We start from the raw sequence: 24,583 nt of genomic DNA on the forward strand, positions 1-24,583 counted from the left end.
TCGGTGGTAGGACCAGAAACCTGAGAGCTTGCTTGGAGCAGGGGCGGCAGATGGGGGAGGAGTGGGCAAAGGGCAGAGTAGGCAGCAGGTCAGGCCTGCCCAGAGTGGGTCTGCAGGAGAGTGCACTGGGCCGTGCTGCGCCGAAGACGTCACACCCAGGTCTGAGGGCTGCAGCCCATGCCGTCCCATGATCAAGTACATGTGGAACAAGAAGCAGCATCTATAAAATCGACCCAAAGCCTTGTCCACTCTGCCCCCTCCCCAGGGCTTCACTCTTGGAGTCACTCAGCCCTGACTCTGCCTGGTGGGGACCCCTAGCTGGGGGCATGGGCACCAACCACTCTGCACTCACATATGTGACTAGACTTCTCCGCATGAACTGACGTCTCTTCCAGTTCTGATTATCAGTCTCTTGGAAGTTCTTGCCTATTGAAGAATCTTAAAATGACTGTCTGGTTATTCCCCAAGTTGGGACACCTGTAGCTGGACTTGTCCTGAGTGCACCTGTGCAACTCCTTCCTTCACCAGGCTGTCTGAGGGGGAACCTGGCATCTCAGCTCCCCCATGCTCCTGCCGGCCTAGGTAGTGGGGAGCACAGAAATGGTGTCTGGACAGCTTTGGGGAGCCCTCCTTCTGGAAAACGCCCAGCAGAGAAGCTATTCGGTGGAGTGTTAGGCACCTCCCTCAGCTTGGGTGTGCAGAAGGCCGGGAGTGGAGGAACCTCCCCCACCTGTGTTTGGCAGTGACTGGCTTACATTGCTCACCGTGTACCCTGACCAGGTCCCAGGGGTGGGCCCAGCTGATTGGAGGGCACTGATGAAGAAGGAAGTGGGCAGGCAAAGGATAGAGCAGGCTTGGTCAGGCTGGGCAAGGAGGGGACCTGGCCTGGGAGAAGGGCACCCAGGGACACCACGGTGGGGAGGGAGGAAAAGTGGCTCCCAGAAGGGTCCTGGGAATCTGAGGAATTAAAATCATATTTTCACTGCACCATAAAAACACATAAAGGTGGCAGGAAGGCAGCCCTGGGGCCAGGTGGAGAGCACCTGGTCTGTAGTGCTCTGGCCCCTCAGTGAGCCTGGAGCCAGGTGGTCTTGATAAGTGCAGTGCAAAAGACTGTGGGATGACACCACTGCAGCTCAGCGCGTCTGTCCTGCCACCCATGCTCTTATTTAGCCTTGAGACCCACATGCACAGTGGCCCTGCCCTGAGTGAAGCGGCTATCCATATATCCTGGGAGGCTCAGCTGGCTGTGAGCAACTCTGGGAGGCAGGAATGGTTCCTGGTGGCCTGCCCCTCCGCACGCTGGCCTGGACTCTGATGAAATCATAAGACCCAGACACCAGTGTGTGCACTTCCAATGAATGCTGTGATTGCAGGGCAGTGAGTCCATGCAAGGCGGCCCCTCACCGGGGTGGCTCAGGTCACCGGAATAGGGTCCAGAGGGCTCAGCGATATGCCCCGGAGGCCATGGGTCTCTCAAGATGGCACAGCCCCCTACCAGCACATTGCCCGGCCAAGTGAGGGCATCCCTCTTGCAGGGTTCTGGGCCACCTGCATTGCAGGAGCTCCGGCAGCTCTGCAGCCAGCAGTGAGCTGTGGATGAGTGGCTCAGACCTGTTTCAGGCTGCAGAGTGGGCTGGGGCCCAGGGCACTGTCTCTGCCTCCAAGCTGCTGCCTGGGCTACATGAAGTGAGGCGTGTGGCCAAGATGCTGTGGGACAAGACACCCCTTAGTTCTCAGGGGCAAGCCCAAACCTGAGGCCACAAGCACAGACACCCTGAGCCACAGGCACCACCTGACGCCCACTTGTTTCTCACAGGGCAACTCCGCCTGCAAGGGCCCCTGGCTTGGCATGGTGGTCACTTCCTCAGCCAGGCCTTCCCAAGCTGTGTTCAAGCATAGCTGCTACACACATATGGCACGTGTTCCCTGCTACCACTGAGCAGAGCTGGGGGATATGCGCAGGGCTGTGGGATGCTGGGGAGGTACCAGCAGCCTGCAGAGGGTTTGGAGGAGGACTGAGCATCTCGGCCACCTCCAATGAGCTGATGCCCCCTTCTGCACCCCCTAATGTCAGTCTCAGATCCCCTCCTCAGGCCAGGCCCACTCCTCTCTTGTCTCACCCCTTCTGTTCCCAGTCCAGCCCTAGATAACTGCTTGTCACTCATTCTGTGTACCTGCCTCCCAAAGGGCCTCGGGACTTTCAGGGACAGCACTTCAGGGGCATAGGGGAGGAAGAGGAGTGGTGGCTAGCCACAGGGTGACCTGCGTGGCTTCAGAGCCAAGGGTAAGGCAGGGAGGGGGTGGTTTGGCGCCTGAGCGGGCCAATCTGGAAACATAAGCAGAAGCATGCAGGACGTTGCTGGGGGTAATTGTAGGTTACGTGAAACAATCTGAGGAATTAAAATCATATTTTCACTGCACCATAAAAACACATAAAGGTGGCAGGAAGGCAGCCCTGGGGCCAGGTGGAGAGCACCTGGTCTGTAGTGCTCTGGCCCCTCAGTGAGCCTGGAGCCAGGTGGTCTTGATAAGTGCAGTGCAAAAGACTGTGGGATGACACCACTGCAGCTCAGCGCGTCTGTCCTGCCACCCATGCTCTTATTTAGCCTTGAGACCCACATGCACAGTGGCCCTGCCCTGAGTGAAGCGGCTATCCATATATCCTGCCACACTGGGGCCCTGGGGTCTCATCCCCAGGCCCCACCAGAGCGGTGAGTGCATGTGGGACGTCCAAGTCACTGGGCCCCATGCCTGGCAAGCACGTAGTGACACAGCATGTGGCCCAGGTGACAGCAGTGGCTGAGATCAGGCCCTTTGTGGCTGGATCTCACCTGGAATGCTCATTGCTCACGAACTGGGCCAGGCCCCTGCCCACCTTTTACTGGCAGGGTTTGAGCCCCAATTTGGGAGAGCGAGTGGGTCTGGGGCCTCCAGAACGGGGCCTATGGAGCCTCAGCAACGCACAGGAGGCATTCCCCAAGAGCTATTCCTTACAGGACTGGACAGTGAGGATGGCGGTGCCAAGCAGCAAGGATGCTTTAGTCTCTTCTAGGTGATGGCACCGGCCAAACACAGCATGGAGAGTGGGTAGTACAGGTCCAGCAGGTGTATTGGAGCAAGGTCCATGCCGGAGAAAGGGGCATGTGGAGAAAACCCTCCGGGGGCCCGTGGGGACACACGCATGTGGATGGCACTCTGTCTACCAGCGACGGGCACTCCTGATCCTCAGCCCACAGGTGGCATTATTTCCATTATGACAAAAAGCAAAAAGGCCATTTCAGGTTCCTTGTTTGCCTCAAGGCAAGGGTCGATCAACTGAGGAAGCTGAAGGCCCTTCCTGTGCCTTGGCAGCGCGATTAGCTGACCTCTGCAGACCTCACCTTTGCCTCCGAGGCAGGGGAACACTTCATCCCAGTGGAGAGGTGGCCCTCCCCGCAGGATACAGGTAGGGGCGCGCTGCCAGCCGTGCGTTAAATGGGACATGGATGATCTCTCATTGCACTTGTCGAGAGGGCCCGGCCCAGCCCAGTACTTGGCATCTTAATTGGGCGTCTGAGAGCTCCTGCACACGCTTCACACGGCGAGTCTGAGGCTCCCATAGGCCCATTAAGGTGCAAAGACATTCCTTTGTTTGCTGACAAGCAGGGTCCCATCCAGGGCTCCCGGGCCAGCAGACTAAGTGATGTTTTCTTAAGAAAGACACCAGATTAACCACCGCTAAAGCCTCAGCACAATGCCGGGCCCTGCCTGTCGCTGTCAGCGCTGTCTCTCTGTGGTGACTGACAGGTGCAGCCGGTGCCGACGGGCGCTCCCTGGGCCCATCAAGCCTCAATGTGCAGGATTAGCCTGAGCACAGCCGACAAGCTGACTTGGAGGCCACCATGGAAACATAATGAGGTGCCTGACGTTCAGGGGGCAGAAAGCCTCCAACACCCCTGCCCACTCCTGTTGCTGGGCCACACCGCTGGCAGGATGCTCTGAAACAAAGCCCTCCTAACCACCTACAGGGCACACGGAAACCTGCGCAGAGGGCACCAGGGGGGATCCCCCAAGGTCTGTACTGGAGAAAAATGGTGAGGGTCTTCCCCGGCGTGGCTGCTGGGAATGAGGTGACGCTGCCCTTGCTCCCATCGAAGCACAACCTGGAGGCAGTTCCCAAATGACGAGGGGAGGTGATGAAGGGGAAGGTGTGACGGGCTGGGTGGCCAGGCCCCATCCCTGCCTTAACTATCCTGGGGGGCATGTCGGGGATGTCACAGGCGGGGCATGCTTCAGGGAAACACCCTCTTTATTTGTACTCCAGAAATGCCAGGGGGCTCGGACAAGGGCAGCCCATAGGGTGGGTTTCTGCACAGGTCGTCATTGTCTGGCATCTGGGGCCTGGTCGGGCTGGTCCAGGCAGGGGGGGGTGTGAGGTACAGGTGTGGGGCTGACAGCCCCGGTGGAGCCATCCCTGCAGGACACATGGGCAATCCATCCAGACACGCTGCCCCACGCAGTTTACCTCAGGGGCTCTCCAGACAGGGGCGAGGCTTGCCTGGGCGTGGTCTCCATTGTCCTGCCAAAGATGGGGCGGTCAGACGAGGTGGCCACACCATCCCTGCATTCACCTGGTCATGTCTCTCATGCCCACACACAGGGAGATGAGAAACAAGCCTCGAAGAGAGCCCTCACTCCCCCTGCCCCAGGCTGATGCGTCACAGGGAGCACTTATACTGGGAAAAATATTTTGAAATGATAAAAATTTATGGCACACTCTTAACAAAACATCTCTGTTAGGTGTGACACTCTGATAAGAGTTTCCTGCCTTTTGTTTGTCCATATCTAAGGCAGCCCTGGCTGGGGAGCCATGGTGCAGCAGGTGTTCAGAGTGCCTCTGGAGAGGCCCTGGGCCCACTGCCCACGGGACCCTTGGCCACTGCTCGGCCCCTCACACCAGCCCTCGGAAGCTGGAGGATGTTCAGACTGGGAGATGAAAGGCCCTGACCACAGGCCTCCCTTCGGCAGGGGTCAAGGAGGGTCTCACTGATGTCTTCCTCCTCAGAAGAGAGTTGGGGTCAACAACATAGCTAAAGGCTCCTGGCTGCCGCCCGCCCAGCCTGACTCTGCGAAGCTCTAACAGAACCAGCTGGGCGGTGGCAGCCGTGCACAAAGCAGCATCTCCACCTTCTGGGCAAGAGAGAAACAAGCCAGCACTGCTCTGTGTGGAGCAAGGCGGGAAAGGGAGGACTGCTCCTCCCATCCCGAGGCCCACTCAGCTCGGTCTGAGGGACACTTTCTATACCCAGGTCCCATCTGGGACAGACCACCTGAGACAGGATGTGAGCCCCGCCTCAAGACACTTCCTGCATGTGGGAAGCAGCAGCAGCCAAGCCAGGGTCTGGGGTACCCTAGGGGTGCAGGGTGGGTCTGCCCTGTGCTCAGACCTCCCACCTCCACCCACCCCCAAGGCTCTCAGCCACACTCACACACCCCAAGCATATGTGGGAATCCAGGTGGCTCACGTGTACTCCTCTATGACTTCAGGCCCTCCCTGCCCTTCACCTCTGTTCACCCCACCGTCCTGCCTCTGACAGCCCCACACCCAGCTGCCAAACTCCTCACTGCCCTGCACAACCCACTCCTACCTAGATCCTGCCACAAAGGGCCTGATCTCAGCCACTGCTGTCGTACCCTAGGGGTGCAGGGCTCCCTTCCCAGCCCCGTTTCTTTGGCACTGTGGCCTGGGCCCTGGGCTCACCTGTCTGAGGTGGCATGGCAGGTGCAGCCTGCCACACACCTGTAGAGCAGCTCACAGTGGTACCCCACCCTCCTCCCGTCACTGCTCTGCCTTTACATAGAGCCCCTGCCCCACATGTGTACCTGGATCTGAGCCTCCGAAGGGCTGGTCTGTGGGAGCAGCAGGCGTGCGGTGTGCCCTGGGCCTGGCAGGGATGGCAGCTTACCCTCAGCAGCCTGTCACGGTGGGGTCCAGGCCCGAGCGCTTGGCGATGCGCAGCTTGGCCACTTCCTCAGCGCAGGTGGGGTGGATGCCCACCGTCCGCATCACCTGCGTATAGGAGGCCCCACACCTACACGCAGGGGGAGGGGAGAATCAGGCAGCGCAGGGATGTGTGTTCACATCACTGTGTCCCCAGGAAGGCAGCACAAAGGAGAGGGCCTTGGACGTCTTGGTCTCCTCACCACCCCAGTCCTGCACCCTCTCTCCTCCAGCCAGTAGCCAGGAACGCCTGCCAACACCTGTTGGACTCATCCCATCTCCCTCCAAGGAAATGCCTGGTGCCTGCACTGGCCAAACAGCCCCACCTCTAGCCCGTCTCCCACCTGCCCCCTCCCTCATTTGCTCCAGCCTGGCCCCCTGCTGCTCCCAGCCCCCCAGGCACAGCCCTACTTGGGTGGTGGCTCCAGCTGGTCCTTCTGTGAGGCCCACCTCACTCTGCCCAAGCCCACTTCTTATTACTGTAGCTTGCACCCGCCGCTACCCCACCCCAACCCTGTTCTGCTCCGCACCCAGTACTTGTCACACACGTACCCCCTGCGTGCTCAGCAGCAACCACCCCCCATGCACTGTTCAGTCCTTGGGGGCACAGTGCGCTCCATAGGGAACCACCATCATTTGCAGACAAGGCTGTAACAAGCAGCTCTTCTTACATCTGTGCACACATGTGCTGGAATATCTATCTGGTGGGAAGATTCCCACCACGAAAGACCAGTGTGTACATTTCAAATGTGGACAGAAGGCCCTCACGGGCGGGTCCAGCCCCGCCTCCCGACTGTGTCTGAAACATTGCTGTCATCACTCCACTGAGTTGCTCAAACCTTCAGTGTCTCCACTGTGCAGATACTGGACACCCTCACCAACCTAAAGGATTTCTTGGTGTTTCAATTACATCTTAAATTCCAAACAAGGCACAGCAGCTTTCTACTTACTTTTAGTTTCTTTTCCTGTGAATTTCCTATTCGTGTTCTCTATCTTTCTATCGGATCTGTCCTATAATCCTTAGTGTTGATTTCTAAGAACTCTTCGCATATTAAAGAAATCAGACCTTTGCAGTTGCATTATTAAAAAGGTTGCCACGTTTTAAAAAGTCTCTCTTGGCCGGCCCGGTGGCTCAGGTGGTTAGAGCTCCATGCTCTTAACTCTGAAGGCTGCCATTTCGATTCCCACATGGGCCAGTGGGCTCTCAACCACAAGGCTGCCAGTTCGATTCCTCGAGTCCCGCAAGGGATGGTGGGCAGCGCCCCCTGCAACTAAGATTGAACACGGCACCTTGAGCTGAGCTGCCGCTGAGCTCCTGGGTGGCTCAGTTGTTGGTTGGAGCATGTCCTCTCAACCACAAGGTTGCTGTTTCAACTCCCTCAAGGGATGATGCGCTGCGCCTCCTGCAACTAGCAACGGCAACTGGACCTGGAGCTGAGCTGTGCCCTCTACAACTAAGACTGAAAGGACAACAACTTGAAGCTGAACGGCACCCTCCACAACTAAGACTGAAAGGACAACAACTTGACTTGGAAAAAAGGCCTGGAAGTACACACTGTGCCCCCAATAAAGTCCTGTTCCCCTTCCCCTATAAAATCTTTAAAAAAAAAAAAAAAGTCTCTCCGGAAATGGCTCCAGAAGCTCAGCGTCAGTCCAGCATGTCAGAGAATGAATGGGATGGCTTTGTGGGAGAGCCATGGCTCTCCCTGTCCTGACAGCCCCAGAGACCCCCCAGGCTGGAGTTGGGGCTGCGGTGCTATGCACAACCTGGCCTCCTGCACTCACCACGGGTCCGTGGGCCAGGTCCCAGGGGTCACCCTCGGCTGCTCTCCTTGTGACCAGGGTCAACTGCCCATCCCCAGCAGGCGCTGGCAGGACTTCGCAGCGTCTGTCCCAGGCTGAGCAGGGAGCAGTGAGCATCCCGGGACCAGGGACCCAGACCATGTTCCAAAGATGTGACTCCAAGCCTGCTCTCCTCTCCTCTGAGGCCCAGCCCCTGCCCCCAACCCAGGAGAAATTGACCCCACAACCCAGTGATTGCCTTGCTAGGAGGCAACGGTGGGGCCTGAGGCTGGCTGCTCTGTGACGGGGTGCCCCGTCTGAGGGCTCAGGCCCATCTGAAGGCTAGACCGCTGGCCTTTGCAGCCCCTCCATCAGCCTTTCTGGGTATCGAACCTGCTCCTTGAGCCCCTGCCCTGTGCTCAGACCTCCCATCTCCACCCACCCCCAAGGCTCTCAGCCACACTCACACACCCCAAGCGTATGTGGGAATCCAGGTGGCTCACGTGTACTCCTCTATGACTTCAGGCGCTCCCTGCCCTTCACCTCTGCTTCACCCCACCATCCTGCCTCTGACAGCCCCACACCCAGCTGCCAACCTCCTCACCGCCCTGCACAACCCACTCCTACCTAGAGCCTCCATCAGCAAAGGCTCCAGGCAGCTCTGGGCCCCACAAGACACAGCCTATGCCAAAGACACAGGGCGAGATGCAGAAAATGGCTGGGGCTCCAGTAGACCAACGTCCGCCCTGGGGGTGGCTCTCACAGCACATTGGAGGTTGAGACCTTACTTGTGACCACCTGGGCGATGGGCCCCATGAGCAAAGGTCTCAACACTGCTCATTCTGAGTAGAAGAGACCCAAACAGTGACCCCACCCCCTCCCAGGGCCAAGCCAGGGAGAGGGTTGCTCCATTGCTCCCCAGGTGGCCCCGGCCATATACAGACACTCGGTGTGGCTGGCTTAACAGTGTTTGGCTGCAGAAGAAAGCTGCCTTTCGCCTGGCTGGACCTGCCCCATCTGAGGAAACGCTCTGCTGAAAACATGGACAACACTACATAAAAGCAACGTCAATGCAGCAGACTTTCCACTGTAGTGCTGCCAACATTCAGAGGGACACCAGTCTGAGCATCACGTAACCGCCGACATTCCTCTGGACTTACTTGATCCCCAGAGCAAATCCTTGAGTAACTTCGCCTGCGTTGGGGCCGAGGAAGTGCAAGCCCAGCACCAGCTGCGGGGGCTCCCGTAGGCACACCATCTGAAAGCCACATTGTTAGCTGCTGCCTGGCTGGAGGCAGGACCCCTGGGCCATGTGTGGCTGTGTGAAGCTCCCCTATCTGGGCCCTGCTCTTTCCCTCCCTCTCACTACCTGACATGCCCCAGGCCGGGCCCATAAGGACACTCACCTTTATGTAACACTGGGATGAATCACGTTCAGCCACTGTGAACTCTAGGGGTTTGTAATAGGCGTGATAGACCTGGTGACAAGATACCGATTCCTGGAGTCAGCAGCTGCCGCAAATCAAGCCCCGTGGGCACTTTCCAGGTCCCACAGGCTATGTGGGTGCAGCGGGAACCCAGAACCTCCCACTCGGCCCACAGGTTGTGGTCTGGGGCCAGGACATGGCTCGGCTGGCGTGGAGAGTACCCCTCTCTCCCACGCACAGGCACCTGCGGTTGGAGCCACATTGTCTGCAGCGCAGAATCTCTCCCACGCAGGCTGAGACGCCCATGAACACGGCACCGGCCAAGCACCACTCATCACAGAGCCCAAGCCCCGCCCCGGAGCTCAGACCAGGTAGGTGCTGCAGAGTGGACAGGGCGAGCTCAGGAGTGGGGGGCAGGAGTGGGTTAGCGGGCGGCCATCTGGCCTCCCTCAGGCACCCTAGTGCTTGCTGGGCCTTCATTTGAGCAGGGAGGAGGGGGAGGCGCGGGGCAGCCCCTGGCCCACACCGGAGCTGTCGGACAAAGGCTTTCAGCACCCGAGAAGGGCTCGACAGTGTGTTCGGGGCTGCGGCCGAGTAAAAAATGAGCAGGGCCCTCACATGTGCTACACAGCCATTATTAATTAATGGAGCTTCAGAGAATATTGTTCTAACTAAGACAGAATTGAAAAGAAAACAAACAAAGGGTATTTGGCCATTCAACATTGTGAAACATAAAACAACATTATAAAATGCCATGAACATATGTCCCAGTGTACTTGTGATGAATCAAACAAAAATAGCAAATAAAGTGCTGGGGGGAAGGCTGGCCTGTCAGGCCTGGCCTGTTGATGGAGGAGACCAGGGCGCTGGGGCAAGGGGCAGGCCCTGGAGTCCAGTGACTCATTCCCAAAGGGCACCAAGCCCTGCTGTTGTGACCACATGGGGTCTGATTTCTAACCAGTCCGCCTGCAAGTTTCTGCAGCAGCAAGAGAAAGCCACATTGAAAGCTTCCAGCATCCAAAGCCTCCCTACATCTTGCTGGGCCACCTGGGGCACGCTTTGTAGCCACCCCCAGGCCATAGCCGGCTGGAGCAGACCCCAGAAACAGCCTTGTCTGATGAAAACTCCCTGCCTCTGGGGTGAGTACCCAATCTGGGCTGTCTGGGGCCTTCAGGCACGGGGAGGATCACAGATGAGGAGTAGAGGCAGGGGCTGGCATGGGGCTGGCATGGGGTGGGGAAGTTGAGACTGTGGGAACCACAGGGGGAGATGCAGGAAAGCGAGGTACCTGGGGGCAGGGACAGGTCAGGGCAGGAGGGCAGGGGACAAAGGGAGCAGAGGTCAAAGGGCAGGAGAAGCCTTACAGGTCTAAGGAGACAAGTGCCCCTGTGAGGTGGGCCACACCCTAAGGAGAACTCCCTAGTTTCTGGGGTCGCCCTCTAATACTCATCTCACAGGCCCCTTCCCACCATCGTTCTGGGTCCCCATGTCCCACCCCGCTCCTGTCCTTTCTAGCTCCTGCTCGCCTGCTGGGCCTCCTTCGGGAAGGGCATGTCATGAGGCATGAGTACCACACAGGCGTCATGTTGTGGCACCCCCTTCTCCTCAGGGCCCTGATTTACCTCCACATGCTCCTCTCCATGGCGTGCCACGGCCTCCTCCTCTGACAGTCCCACACAACCATATTCCAGTGGGGTGAAGACTGTTGTGGGGACCTGGAAAGCAGGTTCTGAGTCAGGCACGCCCCTGAGAACCCAAGATCAAGCATCCCCACTTGGGCCAAGTCCCCAGATATGCTGGCAGGTCACAGACAGTGGGTAGACTCACTCACTTGTTCTTGGGCTGCACCCACAAAGCTGAACCTCCCACGTGTGCATGCACATACATGCACGCACATGCAAAGGCGTGCATACTCCCCTACACGAATGCACATGCAGACATGCACGCACACACACCCACATGTATGCATGTGCAGATGAGTACACACACACATATGCATACACATACACAGACATGTGCACATACACAGGCGTGCATGCACACCCCCCCAAATGTATGCGCGTGATGAGCATACACACACCCACATGCACACACACAGACATGCACACATACACAGGCGTGCATGCACCCACATGCACACACACAGACACACACATACACAGGCGTGCACGCACACCCACCCACATGCACACACACAGACACACACAGACACAGGCATGCATGCACACACACTCACATGCACACACACAGACACACACAGACACAGGCTGCACGCACACACCCCCACATGCACACACACAGACACGCACAGACACAGGTGTGCACGCACACCCATCCACATGCACACACACAGACACACACAGACACAGGCGTGCACGCACACACACCCATATGCACACACACAGACACACACGCACAACCCCATATCCCAACACGAGCCACAGCCTGCTCCCGGCTGGACCTAGTCTTGTGAAGAGCAGTGAGCACTCACGTTGTCATAGTCCATCAGGTCTGAGGACTGGCCGCAGAGCCGCTGGGCCAGGAGCCTCCCTGCCATGATAGCCGTGGGTGTCAGCTCAGGCCGCCCCTGACAGAGAAAGGAGCAGCACAGGGTTAGTTAAGCACAATGTCTAGTGGAGTCTGTGCAGTCCCCCCACCACCATCCATCACCTTCCTAGTAACGTGTATCCCTTTCAGAAACTCCCAAGTGCTGTCTGCCGCCGGGCTTCTAAGGTAAGAAAGCAGTGCCCAGGGCCCTTGGGGGGTCTGCTGGTTCCCTCCTTGCTCCCTCTGTCCTGCTCTGGGAGACACCTGTGGAGATGACCCCTTCCCCGGAAGAAAAGTGAGCTGCTAATGAGCCCACCATTGTACCCACGCTCACTTGCGGCTTCTCTCTGAAACCCTTCTTCATGTCAGTGACCTGGAAGAGCTGCCCCCTCGACAAAGCTCAAAAGAGATCCTGCTACCGGTCAACCATTCACATTCACTGGGATTTGGGCTAAAATGGGCCCTGGAAGCATTCTGTGTGCTCCTGACATTCAGCTCAACTTGCATGTCACAGCCCATTACAAATCCCAAATCAGAACGCTGCTCTGTCCCAGGGTGTGTCCTGCTGGGGAGTGTGTGTGTGTGTGTGTGGGGGGGGGTGGCATGGCCCCCAGCGTTCCTGCACGCGTCGGCCTGGGATCAGCTGCCAATCACCTCTGCAGCAGCAGGAAATGCAGATGTTGTTTGACATTCCAGAAATGAATGGAGATCCACAGAGATAACTCCAGAGAACAGGCTGCGCATTCCACCGAGCCTGGCTAGGTGCGGAAACCTCCAGGCACACACGCACAATATTGCACTAAACAATGGCCGCCCACGGACCACTGGGGCGTTAACTCTTGTGACTGCTCAGAATGACCTTTCCAAGTGAGCACACTGAATGTCTGAATAAATAATGCCTTTGCGTGTACCATATGTTTCTAGCAACATGGTCTGAAATATGGTTTCTGCTATGTTGGCACGAAACTGGGGAGCCTTTGGGGTGTGGCCCACATCACAGGGGCACGTGTCTCCCTAAACCTCAAAAGGCTTCTCCTGCAGCTGACAAAACTCCAACTTGCTCGGCTCCCGTGGTGGGTGGAGATTGTCTGTGATGCGAACAGCACTCTCTCCCAAGCCCATGGTGCTACCTTAGGGCACAGCTCACAGGATGAACACAGAAGGCCACTACTAGAGAATGCCACATCCAGGCCATCAGAGATCACACTGAGCAACTGCACTGTCAGGCTACGAGGACCGAATGCACAGGACACTCCAGGACACGGAAAGCCACTCATTTCCATCCACAGCAACAGGGAGATCAGATGGTCAGAGATGGCCCGGCACGAGGACTGGCCAGAGCTCCGACCACACGCCCCAGCCATGCTGCCCCCTCAGGCCCTCCTCTGCTCAGTGGTCTGTGCCCCATGTATCATTCCACGAGCCTGGATTGCCAGGGGGCCTGAAGGGCTCAAGTGACGGCCACTTGGCTCATATCTGAGCATTGGCCATGGCTGGTGGGTGACCCCTCTGGTATACTGGGGCTATGAGGTGCCCCAGCAGGATGGGTCTGCATGGGGCCGGATGTCTGGCAGGGCAGACTGAAGCCAGATGTGCAGGCTGCCCCTTCAGGAACAAAGGGAAGGCCCAGCCCTGTATGCTCCCCTGCCCTGGCCTGTCTCCATGTGTCCATGCCCCCAAAACATCCTGACCGCAGCAGAGGCTGGCAAGTGACACTGAGGGAAAGATGGTCCCACAGTGTCGGTGACAACTGCCACCTGTGCCTTCAGCTCCAGGGTGCTCCACCCAGGGGTTCACTTAACTTATTAGATACTGGCCTCCCTACCCCCAGGCATTTCACAAAGTGGGTTCTGGGATGCGCATGGGCATGAGTGTCCTCGCTGAGCTCTCCATGCCCTTTCTAGCGCTGCCACCGCTCCCCTCCCAGGTCTCTCCTGATCCCTGCCACTAAGCATCTTCTGAATCTGAAATAGTTATTTGTTATTTGTGACCCCTACCAGCATGTCACCCTCTATGAGGGCTAGGACTTTTGTCCCTGCAGTGGGCCCCAGAACCCAGATAAGTGCCACAATAGTGGGCACTCAGTCACTACATGATGTAATCTAACACATCACGGTAGGCCCAATAGCATCCCCTCCATATTCACCTCTGCCTGCAACCTCAAAATGTGACCTTACTTGGAAATAAGGGTCTTTGCAGATATAATTAAGATAAGGATGGAGATGAGGTCATACTGGATGAGGGTAGGACCTAAGTCCAATGAAAGGGTCCTGGTAAGAGGCAAACAAGGACACACGGACATCCCAAGGAGTGACCATGTGAAGATGGAGCAGCAATTGCAGTGTCGCAGCTCCACTCCTGGAAGGTCTGGGGCCATCAGAAGCTAGAAGAGGTGAGGAAAGGTCCTTCTCCTAGAGGCTTCGGGGAGAGCACGGCCCTGCCAATACCTGGATTTCAGAATTCTGGCCTCCAGAATAAGAGAATAAATTTCTGTTGTTCTAAGCCACCCAGTTTGTGATGATTTGTGATGGCAGCCCCGGGAAACTAACATACTGGGTGCTGGTGCTGGCAGGTCTCACAACCAAGAGGCCTGGTAGGATCTTGGGGGCCGGGTGCCCTTCTTACTCCCCTTTGACCAGGGACCCTCCTGAACCACCTTCCGCGGGATGTGCTGCACACATATAGGATAGGACAACTGTTCGTGAGGCTTTAGGGGCGCAGTTGCCGAACAACTGACCAGCTGCAGGTCTTGCTGGGGGCTCGTGAAGAGGGGAGGAGGGGCGTTGATTAGATGCCCCCAAACAGGGAGACGGGGCTTCCACTAGGGATTCACAGGGTGGTGTGTGCCACGCTTTCCAGGAGAGAGAGCAGGAAGACCCGAGTGGGGTGGGGACAGCCCAGGGAGAGAGCGTGCTGACTTGCCCACAGATCAGAGGGCAAACTGAGGTGAGGAGGTCTGGCCCGGCACTGTGGGGCCATCGTGGCCCCAAGGCTGTGCCCAGCAGCAGCATTTCTAGAGCCCTGTATCTCCAGCCCATTTGAGGGGAGGTTGAGGCCTGCACTGTGGTGTGTGTGAACAGAATGTCCACCCCTGAAGCTGACACAGAGGTTCATGACAGGAATTGGCTAAGGGTGCTCTCAGCCATTTTTCAGCCTTCCCTGTCTGCCCTCCACAGAAAGGAAGAGCTTTCAAGAGAGCAGAAGCTGACGGCCAATTCTCCCCAGAAAGCGAGGCTTACAAGCACTTGGGTTTGGCCCAGAGCTTCTGTGAGTAACGTGTGTCCCTGTGGCTCAGCTGGGGTGGGTGGCCGGGGTGGGGGTCAGGCAGTGGGCACAGGCCCTACCTCTGCTGCGTCTCCGATGGCATAGATGTGGGGGACAGAGGTGGCTTCCTGAGCGTCAACCAGGATCTTGTGACTGTTGGGGTTGGTGTTTACTCCAGCCTTCTCCAAATTCAGACTCCTGGTTTCTGGAACTCGACCTGAAGGAAATAAAGAGCAAGGCTGAAAGGTTTTCTTTAGCGGTTTTGACCGAGATCCCTTGGTTTATTTAAAACACTTCTCAGAATGTCCACTTAGAATTGGTAAAACATCAAACACAAACATCGCCGAGAGGCTCCTGGCCTCTACGGGCCTCAGACACACACACTGGTACATATGGTGCACACACACACGCACACACCCCTACATTTGCACAAAGAATCAATGAAAGAATGAAGCAGGACTAGTAGAAATAGTGAGTTTCAGAAAGGGAGGAAACGGGAGGGGACAGAGATGGGAACAGGACTTCTCTAAACACACCCTGTAATACAATTTTCTTTTCTTAATCATATACACAATTTATATATTCAAAAATAAAGTTAAATCAAAAATTGACCTGTAAACAACCTGAAACAAAGGGGCCTGATTGTCTGTGAAGTTGGTGGCAGAGTAATAAGAAGGTAATTTGTTTAATAGCCTGTAGGAACCCACATTTTAACTAAACCACCTCACAGGGTTATATCTTAACAATAAACAAGCTGCAAATAGATCTTATGTGTCATTCAAAGAGGACAATTAAAACTCTATAATGTTAAATTTGAACTGGAAATTCATGACTTTTTAAAAAATACAAAGTTCCTGGTTCTGCCCACAGAAAGGTCTCAAAGCAGTGATGACCCAAGAGCGATGTGCCTCCAGACTTTGATCTCTAAGCCCCTCCTCACTGAAGGGGCCAGACCACTCCAGGCCTGGGCGCCTTATGGATGTGGCAGAGCAGCCACAGACACAGCGTGACAGGGCCATGCAGCTGCTACAGGCATCATGCCCCGAGGGGAAGACACATAATATACACAGCCCATGCCCCTCACAGAAGCTGTGGCTCCTGTCCTGTATAGACATTTCCTGGCTGGGGGTGCCTCAGTCTCCATGGAGCCTGCCTCTGGGTCCCAGGTGAGCCAACAGCCTCACGAGTGTCCATTCTTGGGGTGGGTTGCCCTCCTTCCCACTGTCTCCACAACCCTAGGGTTCTCCAGCTCCCACACAGCGCTCCTCCTGCAGGCTTGTATTAGGGGCAGGACAGCATTTCATGGTAGGTTTACGCTGCTATCCTGCTACGAGACTGTGCATGGATAGGCTGTGGCCTTGTGTCCCCAGAGTCTGGCAGGGGGATGTCCTCTGGGAGCCACATGGAGGGGAGCTGACCTAGAGCAGGCAGTGAGAAAGTGGGGCTAGAAGCCAGGCCTTGTGGCAACTCCATGCTACAAAGCCCTCAGCTCCACGTCTCCTGTGTGCCCGTGGCACGTGCCCAGCAGACAGCCCTAGCTTTCAGCCCCCAGGTCCTGAGACAGGACCTGGGCTGACGTGCAGAGCACACCACACATACAACTTGGTACAGTCAGCTTGTTGAATCTTGCTCTTGGGTGCAAAGGCCAGGAGGCACAGGGGATAGCGGTCCCCAGGGTGTCAGCGCTGCTGCCTCCCTGCTGGGTTTCATATATTACAGCCCTGGGCCTCATCACAGCTGAGCTGCCAGCTTTCTCTAATTCAGACGTGGCCTTGCTGAGCCAGGGCATGGCAAAAGCAGCTCTTCCTGCCTGACCCTAGGCGGGCAGTGGGTGGCCCCTCAGGGACTCAGAGGCTCAGGGTGATCCCTTGAAGGCAAAGATGAATGGTTTCAAAGGTTTCGTTCCCATAGCTCGTGGCGGCTCCGACACATGAGAGGTCGGATAGCGGGTCGTGCCAATCTGAACATCTGGAAGAGCAAGCCCTGTGAAAGGGAAACCTCGTCTCCAGCTGCTCTCCTGGAGAGGGAAGTCAAAACAGAGACTTGGCTAAGCCGTGCTTCTCATGTTCGTGGGGAGCCGGCTCCAACGTCTTCACTCTGCTTGGCCACAGGAATCAGGTGCCAGGCAGGCTGGCACCCACTGCTGACCAGACCAGACATGGGTGACCTGAGCCCTGAGACCCCTGCTGATGCCGGCACTTGAATTGTGTGAATGGAGACCCATGAGCATGCAGAGAGGGACATGCCACCCTGGCCAGTGTCCTTCCCAGGTGGCCTGGGGGCTGACTCTCAGGAAGGGACTGGAACATGCTGAGCCTCAGGAAGGAAGGAGCTAGGCCCCGTGGGCAGGACTGGTGGGGATCTGCCGGGTGGGCTGAGGGTCCCTACAGGCATGAGGTTCACAGCTCAGCCCTCCGGTTCCTCCCTAGGCCCCTGGTTCTGGGGAGCACTGCATATAGCAGCTTACCAGGGTCCACCTGCTGACAGCTCTGGGGTGGGGCTGCAGTGTCCAAGAGCAAAGCTGGCGGTGTGAGACCAACCTGCTCTGATGCCGACCATGCTATACCTGAGCTCTCCCCGGTACTCCTGCCTGGCCAGTTACAGGAGGCCATGAGCCTTTCCTTGTGTGCCTTATGGTAACCATGTAACTACACACCCTGCAGATGCCAGCCAAACTGCATCGGCGGTCCTAGAAAGAAAATACAGTAGTCCCCCCTCATCCATGGAAGATACACAACAAGACCCCCAGTGGATGCCTGAAATCATGGATAGTGCTGAATCCTATATACTATGATTTTTCCTATATATACATAGCTTTTCACTTACAGAAAACACTTCACAGCTTCTCTTGGGCATATCCAAATTCCAGCATCAGTACCCTTGCGCCTTGGGGCCATTATTAAGTAAAATAAGGGTGACTTGAACACAAGTACTGCGATACCATAAGAGTTCATCTGATAACCAAGATGGCTACTACGTGACTAACAGGTGGGGAACGTGCAACATATATAGCATAGAGAGCTGGACAAAGGGATGATTCACATCCTGGGCGGGATGAAGAGGGACCGTGCGAGATTTCATCATACTACTCAGAATAGCATGCAATTTAAAACTTATGCATTATTTCTGGAATTTTCCATTTAATATTTTCAGACCGCAGTTGACTGTGGGTAACTGAAACAGCAGAAAGTGAAACCATGGATAAGAGATAAATTTATCCTTTATAGATAAACTATAAAGATAAATTTAAAAGTAGTAACAGGAGATAACAACAAATGCGTGAATTAGGTGGCCTCCATAGTCCATTTTGAAGCCAGAGTTTTTTAGGACATGTTAGGTACATAAACTTGGAACGTACATGGGAACGTGTGAGTCAGACCATTGATATAAATAAATGGATAGCTAGCTGGCTGGAGGGGGACAGGCAGAGAAGTTAAATGGTATATAGCAAAGAAGATGCCTGCACGCGCTCCATTGATGCTTCTAGAATGAATAGCGAGGGAAGAGGGAAGCCACACCAGGCAGTCCAATAGCCCTGGAAAGGACAGCGGTGCCACATCGGGGTTTGGAGTTATGCCAGCAGGACTTGTGCTAGGTGAGGCTTGGAGTGGGCAGGGGCCCCATGCCGTGGGGCCATTCCCCAGACCTGTGGCAGGCTCCACCAGCCCCACAGGGCCACAGCCAGGACACCGGGCCCAGAGCCCCCACGATGGGCCTCACTGAGCAAGCAACCTAGGCAGTGGTCATGGAGGAGGAAGGGACACGCCCCTTCCTGAGTTCTATTCCCATGCTCGGAGCATGGTTGTGTCTCCCTTCAGGTGCCGAGGCTCAGTCAGATGGTGTGGCCCCCACTCAGCTCCAGCCTGGAGCCCCAGAGGGGAGGAGAATAGGTGCCATGGTGGAACCCAGTGGCCGGCCACACAAGCAGGGCAGCTCCACTACATGAACAGTGTCCAACCCAGGCCAGACCGACAGAAACGGCACCAAACAAGATACAGGCAAGTGTACCAAGTCACGTCCTTGACCATTTTCCACTTGTCCTATGCAAAAATGAAGGTAACGCTCCCCATCCCAGCACAGTAGGCCACCCACTTCATATCCCAAAGAATCGCTCCCCTTTTGTCCTGGGCTCTTGGCACCCAGCTTGCATTTTAAGTGGCACTAAATGGCTGTCTCGGGTGGGACTTCTGGAAGCTCCTACATCTCTGCTCCCTGGACACCACGAGGATGAAGACGGCAGTTTGTTCCTTGGGCACGTCCTCAGAGGAGGGCCATTAGCCAGGTAGGGCTTCCTCAGCGCAGGGCAGGGCAAGGGGCTGCACCCCCATGGCTCCTTCTTAGGCTCTGCTCCTTCTCAAAGGGGGAGGGAGCTCAGTGCTGATCTTTGATTACTAGTAAAATTAAGTATCTTTTGGCTACACACTGATTAACTGTATTTCCTCTTGTGACTTGTCAGTTCCTGTATTTCCTCATTCACTTATAGACATTTTCATGACTTTCTTGCCTTATGAGAGCTTTTTACGGAATACACATATAACACTCTGCCATTGTTACGGCAAACACTGAGGACATTAACATTCCAGGTACAAACAAACATTCTCACTTCCTCCTCAGAGGCTACATCCGCATAAATGTGTGAATGGGCCACTCACCTCTGCCCTTGGAGCTGCCTCTCTCACCAGGCCCAGCCTTGTCTGCTGGCTGGAGTCCCTCTGGGGGACCATGTGACCCCTGGTGTCTCTGAGGTAGGACAGTCCCTGTCTCCCAGCGCCCACAACCCAGGACACCCCTGAAGCGGTGGCAGAATCAGCATTCAGCCTAAGTGCTCTCGGTACAGCTGGACCAAGCCAGTCCTCTTCTGATGGCACTGGGAGCCCCGCCAGCTGCTGCTCACCGGCCACCACACTCACCCAGCCAGCTGGGAAGGGTTGAAGGTCGAAAACCCCCAGGTGGCTGCTGAGGATCATTACTACCTGCTCCGCGGGGCACAGGGCTGCGGGCAACCGGGCACATGCAGTTTCACGTGCCTCTTTCGTCTGTTATGGGAAGACAGGCATTCCCTACAATTTCATGCCTGCCTGGAGCACATGTTCTGACGAGTGAAGGGCAATCCATGTAACGAGGTAAGATTTAAGTGCCAGCAGGAGTATGACAGGGTGAATGAGGGGCTATAATCAGACAGACGCAACGAGGATATAAAGGAAGCAGCTGGAAGCTCAGTGTTAGGAGGTCGGGGGTCCGGGAGGCTGGTGGGGTGGGTGAGGGCCCAGCAGCAGCTTCACACACAGGCTCATGGAGGGCGACCCTCCTGAGAAGCACATTGCCCCCCAAAGTCAGCCACTCCCACTGGGCCTGGCCTGTGCAGCACCTTGGACCAAGCTCAAAAGGCAACTCATACCTTTGGAACCTCTAGTCAGATTCTCGGAGGCCTACTTTTCAAAAAATGTACTATATATCTCTTGTTATGTTTGAGACTTCAGGGAAAATGACGATAACAGTAAAGGGCTTCTTTTATTTTCTCCAATGGCCCCTTCTCAGTGAGCCCCAGGCCCCAACCACAGCTGTGAGCCCCTTGGGGACAGGGGAGAGCACCTACCATGCTGGCCTCAATGTCCCAGGCAGGGCCCAATGCTTGCTAAATGAATGAATGAGCCCCTGGAACTTAGCGTGAGCAGTGGCGGGCTGCTCGCTGCAACCACCAGCACCCACCAGCGGTCCCCAGGCTGTCCTGAGGGAGTCTCTTACCTGGAGGTCCCTTGGACAAGTGGGGTGAGCTTAACCCTTGGGGAGCACATGGACCTTTCTATTCAAACCTATGTGAAAGCACTGACATTGTATAAAATAAGCCACATGGGCCCCTAAAACCACTACAGTCAGCCTCTTGGACTCGACAGAACCTCCAACTTTGGCCCACGGGAGCCCCCAGGAAGGAACAAGCTCTGCGGCACATGGCAATTATTGTTTTAACAATTATAGATAGAAATATAATTTTCCCACTGGTTGGCTGTTCTGACTGGCACTTGTAGAATTTAATTGGCACATATTAATATGTACACACAGTGCCCATTTATCTCCAGAAGAGCTTTCACTGAGGGTTGTTTTTCTTTTTTCCTAATTGGTTTCCACTAAGTTCTAATCATAAATCCTGAATTTGACTTGGCAAACAAGACCCCACCTGACATCCGTGAGCATGAAGGCAGGCTGGATGGGTCTGGAGGCTGGGGGGTGGGGGGTGCAAGGTGCCCCTGGACACAGGAAGGAGCTGGCTTGCAGGCCTGGCACAGCTTACCATCCCTGGCTGTGTGCGGCACCCCAAGCAGAGTGCATGAGGCCAGTATGGGAGCACAGGAAACTTTCCCGCTTCCCCCTCTTGGATTCTGCGATAGGTTAGTGCCATCACAAGCCCTGTGCCATCGCAAGCCAGGGCCGAGGGAGAGGAAGGCCACTAAGCCAATGCCACTGGCTGCTTCAGGAGCAGTGGTGTACTTCCTGGGGGCCACATGGTGTGGTGAGGAAGGCCCTGGCCATTTCCCTGGGCCTATGGGAGGTGTCTATAGGCATGAGCTCCACACGTCTTTTCCTCCAAAAACAAACCACATACAAGCATATTTGGGTCTCTCTTGATGTCAGGGACTACAAACTTTACATTTGCACTAAAACAAAAAGGCATTAGACTATCAGAAGCAGAGCTGTGCATTCTTCCAGGCTGGCTGCTCTACCAGAGCAAGGAAGGGATGAGCACTGGGTGAGCTGACGCGTCTGTCACAAAGCAATCTTCTGTGTGTCACAGCCAGGCCACCACAGAGGCCCCACCGGCAAGAACACAGCCACACAGGTGCTGCCCTGCAGTCACTGTAAGATGCAGTCCGGGATTGACAGGCCTGGGGCCTTGGGCCGGGGCTTCTCCCAGCCAGGTGGCATCTATGGGCAGCCCACCAGCTCCTCCAACACATCTACGGCCTTCAGGAGGAGCGAGCGCCCTGCACTGCCTCTTCCTTCCCACTAGACTCAGAGCTCTCCCAGCCACAGGAGCTGGGTTCTGTTTTGCCTCCTGCTCCCTCGCCTGCTGCCTGGCACTGGTGGGGGAAATTCCTCAGAGACTTGCGTGGGCTGTGTCTGTAGCATGGTGGAGCCAACAGATGAACACAGTTGATTGAGGACGGCTGCCACGTACACTAGTCCCTGGGGCAGAGAGAGGAGGCCCAGGCTACAGTCTATCCTGGGCATGGTGGTCATGCACGCAGGCTGTGTGGGTGGGCTGTACTCTATTCAAAGTGGCTCGTGGTGGGAGGCTCAGTATGGTAGCTGGATGGAAGTCGGAAAGCTGGGCCTCCAGTGCCCGAGAGCCAGAGACTGCTGGCTCCCTTTACACCATCTTAGAGGCTCAGAAGTGACCCAACCATGGGGGTTACACACAGGGGAACAACAGCTCTTCTGTTGAGATAAAGCCTGAGAAATGGAAATGGCTTCAGTGGTTGATTCCCTCAGCTGTCACTCAGCGGACTGAGGGGGCTCCTGAGGCAGGTCTGGGACAGCCCTCCCGGCACTGTAGACACTGGAAACACGGCCATCTGGGCTCTTCTAACAGTGAGCAGAACTCCCATGGCCCAGGGATGGACGCACCACAGCCTTCGTCTTTTCCTGAGTGAGGGACAGAGAACCTTCCCAAGAGGCTTGAAATGCTGAGGGGCAGGGAACGGTTTTAGCTCCAGGCTTTAGGTTTTCCAGGCTGTCATCCACATGCCCTCCATCCCTGCTTTAAAACAAAATCTAAGCTAAACTAAAGCTGACCTCCAGCCTAGAAGCATTTACACTCGGAGTGTCCACTCTGACGCCCGTCTTACTCCCACTCCCCTAAAGAGCCAGGGATTCAGGACACAACTGGTTAACTGTGCAGGGTGAATTCGAGCCCGCGGCAGCGCAGGCTGACTGTCTTCACTCAGCACTGTAATCGGCACATCTGCAGACAGGAAATCCTCCTCGCTGCGAGTTCCCAGTCTATTATCTGAGACACCTGGTGTGGGTGGGTGATTCAGAGACAAACAATGAGTGGGCCCCCTGCACAGCAATTAACTGCTTTAACTGCTAATGTGTTTAATCCACCACGTGGAGATCAAGGCTGCGCCAGGAAGAGGCTCAGAGTCCTTGGCTTCCAGACTGCAGGGCTGACTTTGCCCTCCCTGTGTCCACTGTCCTCACTGGCGGTGGCCCAGGCATTGGGTACATGGGCAACCAGGCCAGGCAGGCTCTCGGCTTCACGGGAGCTCCTTGCAGCCTTCAGAATGTGTCCACAGGGCATGAGGGGCGTCCTTCCCCTTTGTTTTTAACTCATGTCAAAGCCCAGCTTGCTGCTGGGGTGGGATGTCCGGTCCAAGAGCTCTTTGTTGCGCCAGCCCTGTGGCCCCCAGGGCGTTTTATTTTAACCTGGATTGGATCATTCTTTATTGCAAGTAGAAATAGTGCCTGGTTAAAGGCTTACGGGGTAAACCGGCAGAAACATTCCCAGTTGTTAAACTGGGAAGTGGCTCCTGATGTTTACAAAACCTGGCCCGGGAGCGAGCAGCAAAGTCAGCACATGCCCGTGCAGTCCCAGAAGGCGTGCCAGAAACCGCCGCCACCACAGCGCCGCCTCGGGAAGCAAGGTCAAAGGCCAAGGACTGTGAAAAGCTTCCACCCCCAGCATCAATCACTCCGGGCAGACTGTCTGGGGATGCTCTTTTTGAAACTACAAAAAATAAAATGGACACCCGGTGGAGGAGGGCAGGCATGCACGCCTGGGGCCTTGCTCGTCGCCCACCAGGCCCTGTCTGAAAGCTGGGGGACCCTGAGGCTTTCGGAGGGCACAGCCCCTCACCATGCTCCTGCCATCAGCATGGGCTCAGCCGACAGTTCTAGGTGTAGGCCTGCACCTCAGTGTAAAGGTCGAGACCAGGGATGTGTGTGCGTGGGGCGCACAGAGAGACATCTAGGGATGAAGGGCGAGCGCTGGGGTGCAGATGGGAGAGGAGAAACAAGCTACCTCCCTGTTTAGAACGGAGTTTAAGATATTAACCATCACTTACATTTCTGGGTCTCAAGAGTTATACAATCTTTCATAGTATTCATATAAACCTGCTTAAAATTTACTTTTATGATTTGATCAAGAATATTTCCTTTGGTAATTTATTGAATTTTGGTCAAGAAGCACTAAATTCACTCCAGGGCATTTTGGACCTTTCCCTTGTTCCTTAAATTTGTTCTTGACTGGACAAAAGTGAAGAGCACTGACTCTTCGGGGGTTTAATTCACCTTCTGATTTCCAGTCATTCTGAGCAACTCATGAAAAATAGGCTTTCCAGAAGCACATTGCATTGTGATGCAGCCCTTCTTCTCCTGGAGCTTCCCCACCTCAGGGAGCCCTGGGACCTCATGACCAGGTCTTGACAAACGCTGACAGGACAGTGCACCCGAGTGACAGCCCCTCTGAGTGCTCAGTAACCAGGGGCTTCACTGAAGCCAGATGACAATCCTGTTAGCTACATGGATTCCAAGCCCAGGCTCACAGAAGAGGGACAACTAACCAGGCTCAGGGCCGACGGAA

The 24,583-nt window shown here is 55.7% G+C and overlaps 1 protein-coding gene across 2 annotated transcripts in view; it reads right to left on the reverse strand.

The window, feature by feature from the left end:
• Nucleotides 1–4,268: 4,268 nt before the first annotated feature.
• Nucleotides 4,269–24,583, reverse strand: part of TXNRD2 (thioredoxin reductase 2) — a 48,604-nt gene continuing 28,289 nt past the window's right edge. The window contains exons 12-18 of one of the 2 annotated variants that reach the window (XM_081037920.1): nt 15,084–15,220; nt 11,684–11,779; nt 10,815–10,907; nt 9,172–9,243; nt 8,926–9,023; nt 5,866–6,074; nt 4,269–4,561 (exon numbers count right to left, since the gene is read on the reverse strand). In XM_081037920.1, coding sequence (XP_080894046.1) covers nt 5,951–6,074; nt 8,926–9,023; nt 9,172–9,243; nt 10,815–10,907; nt 11,684–11,779; nt 15,084–15,220 — 620 coding nt within the window. In that variant the 3' untranslated portion in view covers nt 4,269–4,561; nt 5,866–5,950. The remainder of the gene's footprint in view (nt 4,562–5,865; nt 6,075–8,925; nt 9,024–9,171; nt 9,244–10,814; nt 10,908–11,683; nt 11,780–15,083; nt 15,221–24,583) is intronic. The other variant, XM_081037921.1, reaches the window with a different exon arrangement.

Source organism: Rhinolophus hipposideros (genome assembly GCF_964194185.1).
Source record: "Rhinolophus hipposideros genome assembly, chromosome: 24".
Classification (NCBI taxonomy): Eukaryota; Metazoa; Chordata; class Mammalia; order Chiroptera; family Rhinolophidae; genus Rhinolophus; species Rhinolophus hipposideros.